Genomic DNA, 15,495 nt, shown 5'->3' on the forward strand with positions numbered 1-15,495 from the left:
GATCTCTTAATTAAAGAAGAAAGAGCGAAGAGAAGAAAGTTCGTTCCTTCGTCTTCAAATGAAGCCCAAATTGGTGCGCGGCTCGATCCGATCATTTAAACTCACTTAACCCTCTTAATTAATCCCCAACACACACTTCACACGATCTGCGCGGAGTTAATGAAATCAGCTCAGTTGAAGTCAAATAATATATCCCTTTGCGAGTGATGCTGCGACCCTGAGAGCAGAATGAGCGATGCTCAAGGAGGTTAGCTATCAGCGGGATTGAACATTTGAAACAGAAGAGTGGTGTGCAGTTGAAGAGGAAAGAAAGTGAAATCTGATCGACTGAAAGAAGATTGAAATTGAAATACATTGTGGTCTTTATTAAATAATCTTTTTTTCTTCTGATAAAGTTATCATTATGATCAATGACCATTAAATACAATTTTGAAACGAGTCTTGAATGAAATGATTCATTTACAAAATTCAGGCCAGGACAGTGGGAGGTCATTATCTTCATATCTGTAAAATTCACACTTAATGTTTGTCAGCAGGTAGCCGTTTTCCCAAGGACTTCAACTGAGGCTTTTCTTTGTGGTGTGATGGGCTGATCAGAACAGGTCCTGACCATCATTGGTCACATGGACAGGATCTGAGGAAATCAGGCCATAGGCAGCTCATGATAAGCTGGATAGCGTCCCGTTACGTAATGATAAATCTGTGGAGTGCAAAAAAATGCCTTGGTTAGAGGAGTTGTTTTTAAATCTAAATAGAAATTGAGCAATTTAGTGATCTGATCAAAAATCTCTAAACAACTGTTCAAACCAACTACCTAGGTTTACTGACATCTGACAAAAAGTCACAATTTCAGGTGAGCAAATCATAAAGACAGCACTGTTGTACTCAAACTTTGAGATATAAAAGCACACAATATTATGTATTATGCAAACATTACTGGATTTGCATATACAGTGTCTATGGCTGTGGAGGACCGTTTCTCACACACCACCTTCAATGTTTTTTTGTTTTTTTTTTAGTAGCTGCGACACCAACAGAAATCGAATAACCTCATGTTTTCATACCTAAAAAAGCACCTGACTTTCCCTCTTCGGTTTTTGCAAACTTCTGAAACTAATTTATGTCATCTTTTATGTGCACCACTGAGTGACACAATTCACAAAGAGGCATACAAACTTCTAGAAACAGTCAGCGCTGTTGAAGTCAGAAGAAAAAGACAGCAAACAGTGCATTTATGAGCAATTTATGAAAAATTACAGTGGCTGGAAAATGGAGAAAAACATCAGGCAGAAAAGTTCACACAGACATACTTTTTCCCATATTAAACAGCATGACTTCTTTTTACATTTATAGTGATAATAGCTATGTATTTAAAGCATGTAGATGTGGCTTAAAGCTCCCATGTAACCAGAAGAAAGAAAAAAAAAAAAAATCACTGGAAGTACCATTCAAGTAAACTCTATATTTGTATCTATATAATCATTCTGTATTAAATATGAGTCACACAAAAGTTAGCAGACTGCTGCTCTAAATAGTAATGGTCACTGATTATCAACCTGCTAAACAGGAGTTTATGAGCTACTGTAATTAATGTATATTGGAATATCTACCTGCCGTTCGATGTCTCCGAGCAGACTGCTGGCTCCCAGGCGGAACAGGTGAGGAGTGAGCCACTGGTCACCCAGCTCGACTTTCATCAGTACCAGCCACACCAGGGCCTCCTCCGCTGTGCGAATACCCCCCGCTGGCTTAAACCCAACCTGCACCACACACACCGCATGGGTAATGATCAATCTTGTTCTTTCGGCTTTCTAGTACAGGTGAAATACTTTGGATATCCATGGCACATTGACTCTACCTTGTGACCAGTCTTCAGATAGTAGTCTCGAATAGCCCGCACCATCACAATGGCAACTGGGTAGGTGGCATTAACAGATTCTTTGCCAGTAGAAGTTTTAATGAAGTCAGATCCTAGTGAACAATGAGAAGACCTGAGTGAGGCTTGTATCCTGCCAGTGCAACTTTGTATTAGTACACACGCACACACATTTATATACAGTATATCCTGGAGCAATTTAGAATACAACATCCACATAAGGTTCTTTTTACCCAGAATGACATGTGTATCATCCCAGAGGTAGCATTTATCCCACCTCTCAGTGTAGGAAATATGTAATAACTCATCAATAATTCTGAGATCAGATGAAGTATGGCTCTACACGTACTGATCAACATTTCTGATACATAAGAGTGCTCATAACTGGAGCTTGTTGTTGAGAGTCATGGGACTGATCACTGGGGAACATGAGACAACATACAGGAAAAAGGTGGCAGAGCTGGTGGTCTAGGGCTATATATATAATCTCTCCCTATATGTAGACAAGACCAAGGAGATGATGATTATAGATCCTTGAAGGAGGAAGGATCTGAACACACCACTATAAAGTGGGGCAAAAAGTATTTAGTCGGCCACCAATTGTGCAAGTTCTCTCATTTAAAAAGATGAGAGGCCTGTCATTTTCATAGATAGACCTCAACTAGACAAAATAATAATAAGAAAAAAAATCCAGAAAATCACATTGTATGATTTTTAAAGAGTTTATTTGCAAATTATGGTGGAAAATAAGTATTTGGTCAATAACAAAATTTCATCTCAATACTTTGTTATATACCTTTTGTAGGCAATAACGGAGGTCAAACGTTTTCTGAACGTCTCCACAAGGTTTTTACACACCGTTGCTGGTATTTCAAAGTCAAAGTCAACTTTTTTTGTTTGGGATCATTGTCATGCTGAAAGACCCAGCCACGTTTCATTTTCAATGCCCTTGCTGATGGAAGGAGGTTTTTACTCAAAATCTCATGATACATGGCCCCATTCATTTTTTTCTTTATACAGATCATTCGTCCTGGTTCCTTTGCAGAAAAACAGCCCCAAAGCATGATGTTTCCACCCCCATGCTTCACAGTAGATATTTTGTTTTTTGGTTGCAACTCAGCATTCTTTTTCCTCCAAACACGAAGTTCTATTTTGGTTTTATCTGACCATATGACATTCTCCCAATCCTCTGGATCTGGATCATCCAAATGCTCTCTAGCAAAAGTTCCGATGGGCCTGGACATGTACTGGCTTAAGCAGGGAGACACGTCTGGCACTGCAGGATTTGATGGTAGCCCTTGTTACACTACTTTGGTCCTAGCTCTCTGCAGGTCATTCAGATCTTGCGTGGAGCACCAGATCGAGGGAGATTATCAGTGGTCTTGTATATCTTCCATTTTCTAATAATTGCTCCTACAGTTAATTTCTTCACACCAAGCTGATAACCTATTGCAGATTGTCTTTCCAGCCTGGTACAGGTCTACTACAGTTTTGTTTCTGGTGTCCTTTGACAGCTCTTTGGTCTTGGCCATAGTGGAGTTTGGAGTGTGACTGTTTGAGGTTGTGGACAGGTGGTTTTTTATACTGATAACAGATGCCATTAATACAGGTAACGAGTGGAGGACAGAGGAGCCTCTTAAGGAAGAAGTTACAGGTCTGTGAGAGCCAGAAATCTTGCTTGTTTGTAGGTGACCTAATACTTATTTTCCACCAAAATTTGCAAATAAATTCTTTAAAAATCCTACAATGTGATTTTCTGGATTTTTTTTTCTTATTTTGTCTCTCATAGTTGAGGTCTACCTATGAAAATTACAGGCCTCTCTCATCTTTTTAAATAGGAGAACTTCACAGTGTGTTATGAAGGCTAAACAAATTTCTCCAGTGCGTACTCAAAACAGCACACTTAATTTCTGGGGGGGGGGGGTTCTACCCATCATTCAGGATCGTTTGCAATACTAGAGTCAAAACATCATCAGGGACAGTACACATCCCCAGAACATCCTCTATATTCTTCTACCAATCAGGGAGATGATACAGGAATGTGAAATCAAGAACAACATCCCCAAGCCATCAGCTTCTTAAATAACTCAGTTAAACTCTTCCCTCATCCCATCACTCTAAAACAAAACAGATTTAAATTTTACAATCCACTTAACATACACTTTCTTTCTTTCTTTTTTTATACAGATGCATATTTATATTTATTGTTAGGCTTTTATTTATTTTTTTATACTGTAGCTCTTATAGTTGTCTTGGGAGACTGGCAAAGTAAGAATTTCATTGCATGGTGCAACTGTTGTGTTTTTACTGTGCATATAAGAATAAATATATTGAATCTTGAGACATTATAGTGAGTTAGGAGTTGAAAAAAATGACTGTGGTATGACCCAAAGCATTCACATTTCATCAAACAGAAAGTTCCCTATACAGCTTACTGTAATGTAAAGGTAATGAGACAAACAAAAACGCACAGCCTTGTGGCGTTACCATGAAAACACCTACTGTAGCATTGAGGAGTCTCCAGTGACGGAACACTGTTACAAAGTTCTGACACTGCAGACTCCTTAAAAAATGGTAAACAACTTATAATAAACAACTTACAGAAAGCACCACTAGATCAACAATTATGTTTTTATTTGTAAAAAAATTTTTTACTGTAAAAATTTTTTTTTGTAATGTTTCTTATTAGTCTTAGAATATGTAGAACATCCACAAAACAAGTCCCTGTTATTAAAACAGTACAATAATAGTGCTATAATAAAAATTAGCACTACTTTCAAAAAAGATTTATCAATGCAGTCTGACTGGTTATAGTAGGGAATTCAACAGTGCAGTGATATAATAGAGGCATTCCATGAGTGGTGATTATAGATGGTAACAGCATTAGGATGTCCACATCAACTGTTGGTCATGGGTGAAAGTAGGACTGAGTTCCACAGGATTGGGGAGAGAGCAGCAACCAGGCAAAACTCATGTTTAAAACCAGTCACAGAAACACTTCCAGCATAAAACACACAACTGATAATGTTATGTCCTCTTAAACAACAACATCCCCTTAATAATACTTCTCTGACGTTCTGAGTTGCCACTGTACTGTCCGTATTAGGGCTGCACGATATTGGAAAAAAATTATATATATATTTTTATATTATATATATATAATTATATATAATTATATATGCGATATATTTTTTTTCTGCGATATATATTGCGATGTGTACAAATTTATTTATGTTCATCACGTGTTTTGAACTGCTTAAAAATCAAATAATAATTTAAGAATAATTGGAATAATTTTGTAAGCATTTTCAAAGAGTAAATAATCAAAACCATGAAATAAAATAATTTTTTAAGCTTATTTTGGGTTGTTTCATAAACGTTTTGACTCACCTTATTCACTGTCAAAAAACAAGGCTCTAATATGTTATGAAATTAATAATGAATGTAGCTTTTATCCTGATGAAAGGGAACTCGTTCACATTAAGGAATTAACATGAGTGACAAAATAAGTAATTTAACATTTTATTCAACTACTTCTTTTTTGAAAACAGATTAGTTAATATATTTTGTCACAAAATTAGAAAAAAAACTGAGTGGTAAATAAATTGTAATAAGCTAAACTTGTTGTAATGACAATAACAAGTGTTGTTAACAATAATTATTTTACAGTAAATAAAATTATATGTCAGAAGATTATTATTATATATATATTTTTTTTTGCATACTTTGTTTAGCCAAAGTAAAACAAGTGTTGGTCATCAGCTAACAAAAAATATTAAATTAAACTTTTCAACAACCCTATAAAAGAATTTGTTTTTTTTTCTCAGACCTGTAGCATAAAGTAAATATAAATATTTAAATACACTAATTTGGTGCTTCTGTATGCATTAACTTACTCATTGAAGCTTAGAGGTTTTTAGCTAAGAACACCAGTCTATCCACCATTGCAGGCTTGAGACTTGAACGCTGACATGTGATTATGTTGCCGCTTGCACTGAAAACCCTCTCTGATGGGGACTTGATGTTTGACTTAAATGGTCAAACAAATTTGTAGTGTTTAGGGTTGTGGCAACAACTGCCAGGCACTCCCGACAAAGTAATGTTTTTGGTCAGCATCATCCTTTTTGTATCCAAAATACTTCCATATGACCGACCGACGTTGCGTTTCTTTTTGCGACCAAATCTCCCATTTCGGCGCTTTTCTCCCGTCCCGCGCTCATTTTGCCATGCCCACGCAGGGACTTTATGCATGACGAACAACGTGTGCTTTGTATTTTTTAAAGAACCCTTAAATATGAGTTAATAATTTTCTATTAGACAAATATAGATCCGTGAATAGAAAGTTTAGAAATATAGAAAGTAAATTTTTAAATCAGACACACACAATTTTTTTTATTTTGCCCTGCATTGTGACTGCCGCAATGTGACTACCGCGCATGCGTACATCGCGATGACAATGCTGAAACGATGTATCGTGCAGCCCTAGTCCGTATTGTCTTATTTATGCCAAAGGTGTGCTACTAGTGCAAGGCTGAATCTCAAATCCCTCTCGAACTCTTGATCAAGGGCACTACTTGGCCTGTGGAACACCCTAGCACACTAGCTTTCCATTAACGCCATTTAGGATTCAACCCTGGAGCCCAAACGTTAATGTAGCTGATATTCTAACCCAGAATAAGTGGAAATATAAAGATATTTACAGAAGTGTCCATCACCTCCATAGTTTACTCTCCCCACCTGTTGGCCAAATAATACAGGTAAGAATTTTTTGGTTATAAATGATGTTTGTAGAACTGCTATATAAAAGCAATATCTAACTCGAGGTTAAGCTTTCGTGGTGAATATCAATCATCATGTGCAGAACTTCATCTGGTGTGATATTCTTTGATTAAAACATGCAGTCTGGATTAAAGGGCAGTGTGATGGACACTGACAACTCATGGTACCGTTCATGTGGAGTTTCTGTGCATGTTCTCCAAATGGTCCTCTAAGATTTTTCTAAGGTCTCTTGTTTTTCACACCTCACAAAAACATGAGAGTTGAGAATTATTTGCCCTTAGGTAATAATGTAGGTGTGCATGTTGTCCTTTGCTAGAACATCTAGCATCTCATATTGGTTGTTTTACCTGGCCTCATGGCCGTAGTCATAAATTAATGATAAAAGCATAAGCACTGACAGGCAGTCTCTAATTAAAAATCTCTTCGAAAACCTAGGTTGCAATTTTATTAATGAAAAGTCATATATATTTATGACTTCACATAACTTGATATTGACACCATTTTATCATTACAGCAGTGTTAAGAAGAGTGACCACTATACATGCAATACCAATTAAAAATTTGGGCACAAGTTTTTCTAAAATAATACTTATTTTTTCCAAAATATTGAATTAAACAATTTGTCAAGTGCATTTGCAAAACCCATCGAGCACCATGATGAAACTGGCTCTCATGAAAAACCATCCCAGAAAAGCAAGACCCAAACTTCTATCTGCTGCAAAAAAGAAGTTCATTTAGAGTTACCAGCCTCGGAAATCACCAATTAACAAACAGAACCTCAGATTAGAGCCCTTATGAAGGATTTACAGAGCATAAGTAGCAGATACATCTCAATAACAATTGTTCAGAGGAGATTATTGCATATTTTGGATGCCTTTAGCATTGCTTTACAATGCAGAAAGAAATAAAAATCAGGAAAGACCATGAAATTAAAAGATGTGTCGAAAATGTTTGACTTGCAGTGTACAGTATATGTTCTCAGCTGGGCCGCTCAGTTCATACCCTTTATAGGCTCTATATGCACCCATGCACTTATCTGTGCACTGAAAGAAATACTGCAATTGATTGATGATGCAGAGCTCAAGACATAGCAGGCCATGAACATGCAGTTATCCTGTTATTTAATCAAAGATTTAACCAGTAAACAAATATGATGCAACAATCGTATTACTGAAAGAATCATTTAGGATGCAGCATGTGGTCATTTGCTTCCTCTGTTCATTTCATCTCATGTACTGTAAAACGCTTCTCATGTATAAAGCATTGTAAATAAGCCTCTGTTCCCTGCCTGTCTTCCCCCCAACTAGCAGCAGCATTATTGCCTTTCATAGATTATTAATGTAGCTATTGTGTCTTTTTAAATGCTGTGATATATATATTATTATTGGTAATATTAATATTATTAAATTAAATATGATTCATAGATACTTCACAAGTTGGATTGTATTATGGTAGATTGATCTGATATTATTCTGTATTTATAGTGTCATTGTTCATGCTTAAGATTTACTCCTAGAATTATCTCCTGCTCCTTGTTACAAATTGCTATAAGAACTTTTTATATAGGAACACATTTTATTCCCAGTATTTAACTAAGAATTTATTCAGCGCGCTGTTGAGTACACTTGTATGCGGCAGTGCAGGCTTAGTGGTTAAGGCTCTGGGTTATTGATTAGAAGGTCAGGGGTTCAAGACAACACTGTTAGACCCTTGAGCAAGGCCCTTAACCCGCTCTGCTCCAGGGGCTCTGTATCATGGCTGACCCTGCGCTCTGACAACAGCCTCCTAACAAGCTGGGATATGTGAAGAAAGAATTTTATTGTGCTGTAATGTATATGTTACAAATCGAGGCTTTCTCAAGAAGTCATTTTCAAAAGAATGATCACGGCCTGGTTCCTGTTGTCTATAAAGTTATTAATCCGAACCAGTTTGTTTATTCCTCAGTTATTTCTTTTTACGACATAAAATTCAATGATAACTATTGCACAAACAAGCTTTATTGGTCTGGATGAACATCATAGTTGGTTCATTCTGCAGTAATGAGAAGCCCATGAGCTAAAATTTAAATTTTCTCTGACCATATGGTCTGGGATCCTAGTTCCTCTCTTGTGGCTATTGGGTTCATCACCGTGCAGTAAAAAGGAGCGAAGGCTACTTCAAGGATCTTGCGGCAGGCTCGAATGAGCTACAGAAATAGAAAAACCTGAAGTGAGGATGCACAGTTTTAGAACTTGTTCTATTTCGGCATTTTATAGGGCCGTCTGGTTCTGCACCCAGACAGGACATTAGTCCTGAAAGCACGCCGGGCCAGACAAGAACATATGCTCCCGTCGGCACAGTGCACAGGGCGTGAGCATGTTCATCAATAAGAACACTCATTTTTTCCCCCTTCCTCTCCTTCTCAGCCTATTATGGTTTATCAGTGATCTGATAAAAATAGAAGATAAAATGACGATTTTAATAGATGAACCACAAACTGTGAACCGGTTTTGAACCCCCCACCCTTCTGCCCTGCCGTATGTCTAATGACTGTTCATTACCAAACAGGACAAGATGAATATTTTTCAGTTCATTAGGGATACGCGCTATGTGTTTTTCAACTCTGTTTTCCTCTTCCTTCCTCTCTTTACTTCCTTTTCACTCTCTACACTCTTTCTTTCTTTCTTTCTCTCTCTCTCTCTCTCTCTCTCTCTCTTTCCCCCCCTTTTCTATCAGACTGGCGTAATCCTTGAGATTCGTTCGGGGGAGTCTTAATTACACCATAATGGATAACGGTTATTAAACGGAGCCGACAGTAATGAAGCTCTATTCATTTGCAGCGGTGCGGGGGTACAATGCCGGCGAGCGAGGGAGTAAAATAGCCTCGCCGTTCGCAGATTAATAGGCGAAATTATCATTCAATTTCAGAAACCTCATACGCAATTCATAGGAACAAGGAGAGATTAAGGAGTGAGCACTGCGACAAAAGCAATGCATTTTAATAATGATCCCTATCAGCACCACTGACAATTGGGTACAGTAATCGGCTTAACGGGCGATGGCTATTTAAGCACACAGTCACTGGCTCGCTCTGTGTGTGCGTACGGTATATTGGACATTATGATTGGCCATCTGGAGAAAAGGAAGGTAAGCAGCAGCTAACCAACAGCACCCTGCAGTGGGCAGTGTACCTCATTACAGTACACAGAGCCTTGCATAAGTTTTCACCTCCTTGAAATTTTCACATTTTCTAAGGTTGAATCTATTTCAGTTCAAGATCATCTGTGAAACGTCTACACAGAATAGTTACGAAACAGTTCAACATTAACAAACATTATCAACATAATCTGTATACACAACTTCTGCATGTCTTTTGGCTCATATTATGGAAATATGGAAAAGGCCGATTTAATGTAATTATCCGTCATCTTCATGGTTGATATTTATCCCTGGATTTATCTCCTGCTTAGTTGTTTACAACTTTAAGACACATTTCCTTCCTAATTTTTAATTAAGAATTTTGTTTAAATAAAATAAATTTAAAAAAATCCAAAAGTATTTATGCTTGTTCCTGTAAAAACTCTCAATTAGTTTTGGTATAACCAGCTGCCATCAGAGGTCACATAATTACAGAAATGGAGTCCATCAGTGTGTAATGAACATGACACATTATAGCACATTGAAATATTAATGCAGGCTCCAGAGGCTTCAGACGTTGTAAATGAACATACCTAGACAGACAGTTTCATGAAGACTCAAAACAAGACTGGAACAAAGTTTTGGAAAAAGTATCAATCAGGGCAAAACTAGGTATCCTGATGCAGAAAACTGTAACTCTCCCAAAAGAAGGAAAAAAAAGCCATTATAAAAAAAAAAAAACTAAAATCCTATACAGTTACATTTGAGTTACAAATTTCTGCAGTTATGAAAAGACCGCGGATCTACAAACATTTGTTGATGAGAACAAATCATGTGTATTGTATTAAAAATAAACACTGTAAGGCCCCAGATGGAAATATTCTTTTTTTTAATTAATCCTAATTTCATAAAATCCTCAATAAAACACAGTTCACAGTCCTATACATTGGAAAACAGCTCTGAACAAAACGTTGTCTGGGATTCCCCTCGTTATTTAAATGTGCAGAGACAACACTGTTACATTTGACACGTGAGATTAATTTCCTTAGGCCCTGTTACGGTTTTTAGTCACATGATGGCAGTGTGGGGAAAGAGGACAGAGATTTAGTCAAGTGGATTGGTAGGCTTTACATTGTATTTTCGTAAAATTTTTTGACGTACAAGACTCACTTTGTTGGATTTAAGAACAAATCCGACTTATTAATGTGCTCCCGGAATGAAACCCGCCCACAGGCAGAATTTACCATGTTGGAAAGTCTAGTCATAGCACCAAGGTCAATGGTCTTTGCACTGTTTGGTGAAAGCGTACACTGATCTTCTGAGTCTACAACACTTTCAACACATGGCCAAGGTTTTGTTGACTCTTAGTTGTATTGTAAGATGCTTGATAGAAAACTGGCATTAACAGTGCTCAGATCTAGGAGACGCCGCTGATGAAGAGATCTGGTATGAACTGGTATGCATGGCTCAATGCTAGACTCTTCAGACCCTCAAATATCAACTTTAGGCCTTTTTTTATTCCTCTGCTTTGAGATAAATATCCAGTGGTGAAGCGCCACGTGTTGTGTTTGTTATACTTTTAAAATACACAACCAAACTGTAAACCTAATTATTGAGCCCCTTCACAAGGTACAGTATGCAGCGTTTCATAAGGGAAAGTATTACACACTTTGAAAAAGGATCTGGACTAATCTTTATGTTTTATTGTTGCTGAGGCCTTTTTTTTTTACCTTTTCTATGCATCTTTTACCTTGAAATACCTGACATGCATTTGCAAAGCTTTACTATAAATTAAGTTAAAAAGGCACAAATTTGTAGCTTAAATCATTCAATTATAGATCTAAATGAAAGACACGTTACAGGTACAGAAACTATTCAGAGACAGCGTTTTTGTCACTTTTATGTAGAATGATTAGGTCTTTACCTGCCATCATTGACACAAGACTGGCTTTGTAGACGTTAGTGAAAGTCCCCAGCTCTCCTACGGCCAAGATGGTCTTCATGTGTGCATCACCACATGCCTCTCGGAACTGCCGGATCTCATCATATAACTCTGGGGAAGATTTTTTTTTTTTTTATGCATTTAGTTTTCATTTTCCTAAATTTTTGTAGTTGCCAAGCAGAGAAGTATATTCAACCACCAGCAAAGTTATTTAATCACATTACACTGTAGTTAAACATACGACAACAGTGTCTCCCTTATAATAGTATAGGCATGATGGGTTTCCATACCAACAATGCCCCCCTACGCGTGTACACACCAGGCCAATTTATTATTATTATTATTTTTTTTAATCTATTACCACCTAATAACATTCAAAAGTTTAGTACTGTGGCTATACCAAAGCCGACCTTTACATCGTGGTAGATCAGAGACAAACGTGTGTACAGAACTAGCAGTTTTGCTATGATGCTGCTCTGATTAACTACCTTGCTGAACTTAATCTCCTCTGTGTAAGGTATGCTTGCTAGTTCATGTATAACTAATAAATACAGTGTCAGGGCCAACTGGCTTGAATAGTGTATGCTAACCTGCTATCTTAAAGATAATGCTAACTACAGGTTTTGGCTCACTGCAGCAAAGTTGGATGAATTATAAGCAGCAAACACATTTTGTTTTAGAAACTTTGCTTGGTTTATTTTATACATAAGTAATTTAAAACTTGTCTTTTATCTGGGTAATTTATTAGAACATAAAAATGTTTACAGACAGTAATTGTTAAATAATATTATAGAATATATAAATTTAACATTAAATAGATGTTACATTTGAAGGCTTTGCATGCGACTGGAGAGCACACTGTAGCTTTTGCTTAATGAGTGGAAAATCAAATAAAAATATTAGAAATGGGAAAAAGGTTCGTATTATAATTCTTTTGTGTGGCAAGTCATCTATCGGACCCCAATTAAATTTTTTAAATAATTTTTAAAGTTATACAATTTTGCGTTTGTGGTGGTGAAACGTTTGTGTTCTATTATGATCCTACAGGTGGCGCACTCTAATCTCAGCATCCTGTGTGGCAGGAGTAAATCATTTGGTGAGTTTGCTTAGAATTGAAAGAAATTCTAAAAATGTTAATACTGGATGAATGATACTGAATAAAAATCTATTTATATTGAAAAGCAGTATAAATTGAATTGGCACCTAGCTATAGTAATAATATCGTATCAACAGGTGGAGATTTCCATCCCTATCACTTATATATATATATATATATATATATATATATATATATATATATATATATATCCCTAAATATATAATATAATTATAATTTTATCAAAAAAAGTCTAAAAATTTGGGTAATTTTATTTTTAGATATAAAAATCAAAAAGTAAACAAGAACATGGGCTTGATGGCATATTAAAGTTAACGCACAAAAAAAAACACACACCTGCCCACCGTCCAGTAAGAGCCAACGTCCGATTGATGACGATGTCAATTTCGGTTGCCCCGTCTTCTACAGCCATACGCACCTCCTCCAGACGCGTCTTTAGCGGGGTCTGACCAGCAGGAAACCCAGTAGCCACTAGATTGAAATAGACCAAAAGTTACATTTGGGCACTTTGAGGGTTTATATGCTGCAATAAAACACAACAACATGCACTTTATGGAGTAATTTCAATTGTTAAGATCTTACCAGAGGCAACAGGTATGCAGGAGTTGGCTGCTTTTAAAGATTTTACTGCATCAGCCACACGAGATGGATAAACACACACCGCAGCTGTTGTAATACCTGCAACAACACATATCCACAAATGTATATTCAGGTAACGCTCCATATACTGTATACACATATATAAGGCAGACGAGCCAATAATTTTTGCAATATGATGTAGTGAATGGTAATGTGGTAATGTGGAGCTGATCAGGCAGTGATGCCTTTCTCACAAGTGCTTTGTCTCCCTCTTGTGAGCAATAGTATAACTGCACATATAAACATATGCACATATAAAGATTGGGGTCTCACACATAAAAAAGAAACACACAATTAAATTTTAATGATCTCTAAATGTATAAAGAAAGCAACACTAAACATGTTTTTCAACTGCTACCAGTAAACTGCTCTGTGAACAAGATGTACATCAAAATTACATGTATTACTGTAGTTTCCAGTGCATTCATTTTACTCAATAAACTGATCACTATATTACATTTGTTTGTCTATACAAATTTTTACACATTATGTTGTAACATAAATAACATTACATACATATTTAACATTGCTTCTGATTTGTCAGACAACATGATTGACAGTCAAGAAAATATGGCTCCTTGTCATGAATAGCTGAATAATGAATAATTTTTTGGGGAATGCCAATTAGCCTACTCTGCACGTCTCTGCACTGTGAAAGGATACCAGAGTACATGAAGGAAACCCACCAAGTAATAAGGAGAACATGCAAACTCCATGCACACAGACCCAAGGACCTTGGAGGTGCAAGGTGACAGTGCTAACCACTAAGCAACCTAGCATGGAATCTGTCTTTCTTTTTTTAATGAATGTATTTATATTGTATAAACACTAATATCATGAAAATAAACCTTTGTCATGCATGCCCATGCTCTGAAGCAGGTCGTAGCGGACTGGCTGCATGGCCTTCATGCACAGTCGGTGTACGTTAGATGGCGTGTCGTCACCAGAGAGCGTCGTCAGGTCGATGCACGTCGCAGCCTTCAGAAGCCAGGCCGCCTGTAAAGGATGATTATTTAGAGTCACATGCTTCTCATGAGCACAGGCTTAGTTTAGGTCATGCAGTCTGTTAGCATTCAACTACCTGCCACTCTTTCTTGGCCACCTTGCGTCCTTGAACCTGTTGGGCCCTTTTAAGCACAGCCTGGGTGTTCACTCTGACCTTCGACACCCACTCCAGATCTGTTAAAGAGAAAAATATATGGATTTACTAAGCAAATATCTGATAACAACAATCACTTCTGATCCAATCTCAATGTACTGCCTTCGTTCTGATGTGCTGTAAATAAATTGGGGGTGTATTTAATGTTGAGAATATATGTAAAAAAAATAAATAAAAAAAAAGAAGAAGAATTGAAAAAAAACATTAAGACATTTAAAATTAATTAAATAAGTCGATATATGATTTGTATTAGTTTAGTCACCTTAGCAAAAGTCATAGAGTGCATCTGGTTTGCAGATCATGTGTTTACTTATTAAAATACAAACTACATCATCATCTTCACCCAATAATGAGTATACATAATAAATTAAAATGTATACTGTTATTACTCTTATCACCAAAACATTGCTGCTTTATTATTCATCACTTTACAAAATAATACAGTCACGTGTGACAGATCAGATTTACTTTAATTATAGGGAAGAAAAACTCTTAGACTGATTAAAACACTCACCCAGATCCATCCCGGGATTTCTGTCGGACATAATTAACAACTATAAAACCGCAAAAAACAACAAGAAATGATTCATAAATCCTTTTTTTTTTAAGAACTGTTACTGTACACTGGTCGCTCGCACCAAAAGCTACTTCCGGGTCGATAATATTACGTCACGAGACGATGGACCAATCACATCATAGCTTTCCACGGGCGGAAAGAGTCACGTGTTTAGAGAGCGGCCTTTCAGAGCTAATGTACACAGTTTAACTGTAGTAAAGAGAACAGGGGGGGGTTTGTTTTTAAATAATTTGGGATTCTGTTTTATTCTGAGCAAATTTATTTTATTATACATTTTTATTACTTTTTA

At 36.7% G+C, this 15,495-nt stretch overlaps 1 protein-coding gene across 1 annotated transcript; it reads right to left on the minus strand.

Moving 5' to 3' along the window:
* Positions 1 to 344: 344 nt before the first annotated feature.
* Positions 345 to 15,276, minus strand: dera (deoxyribose-phosphate aldolase (putative)). The gene is made up of 9 exons (XM_053508726.1): positions 15,144 to 15,276; positions 14,552 to 14,649; positions 14,319 to 14,466; positions 13,414 to 13,509; positions 13,168 to 13,302; positions 11,697 to 11,825; positions 1,859 to 1,971; positions 1,611 to 1,760; positions 345 to 700 (listed from the first exon to the last, which is right to left on the minus strand). Exons 1-9 carry the CDS (start codon positions 15,172 to 15,174, stop codon positions 644 to 646), a joined length of 957 nt encoding a protein of 318 aa, XP_053364701.1. The 5' UTR covers positions 15,175 to 15,276; the 3' UTR covers positions 345 to 643.
* Positions 15,277 to 15,495: the final 219 nt, after the last annotated feature.

Source organism: Clarias gariepinus, chromosome 12 (assembly GCF_024256425.1).
Source record: "Clarias gariepinus isolate MV-2021 ecotype Netherlands chromosome 12, CGAR_prim_01v2, whole genome shotgun sequence".
In the NCBI taxonomy this organism is placed as follows: Eukaryota; Metazoa; Chordata; class Actinopteri; order Siluriformes; family Clariidae; genus Clarias; species Clarias gariepinus.

Bases quoted from the DNA above. Each gene is read 5' to 3' on its own strand.
- dera (XM_053508726.1), bottom strand. From the start codon at position 15,174: ATGTCCGACAGAAATCCCGGGATGGATCTGG. The intron at 13,510-14,318 runs GTTTATTTTCAT...GTGTTGTTGCAG, and splicing joins CATGGGCATGCATGACAAAG to GTATTACAACAGCTGCGGTG. The intron at 1,761-1,858 runs GTAGAGTCAATG...TGTGTGGTGCAG, and splicing joins ATCTGAAGACTGGTCACAAG to GTTGGGTTTAAGCCAGCGGG.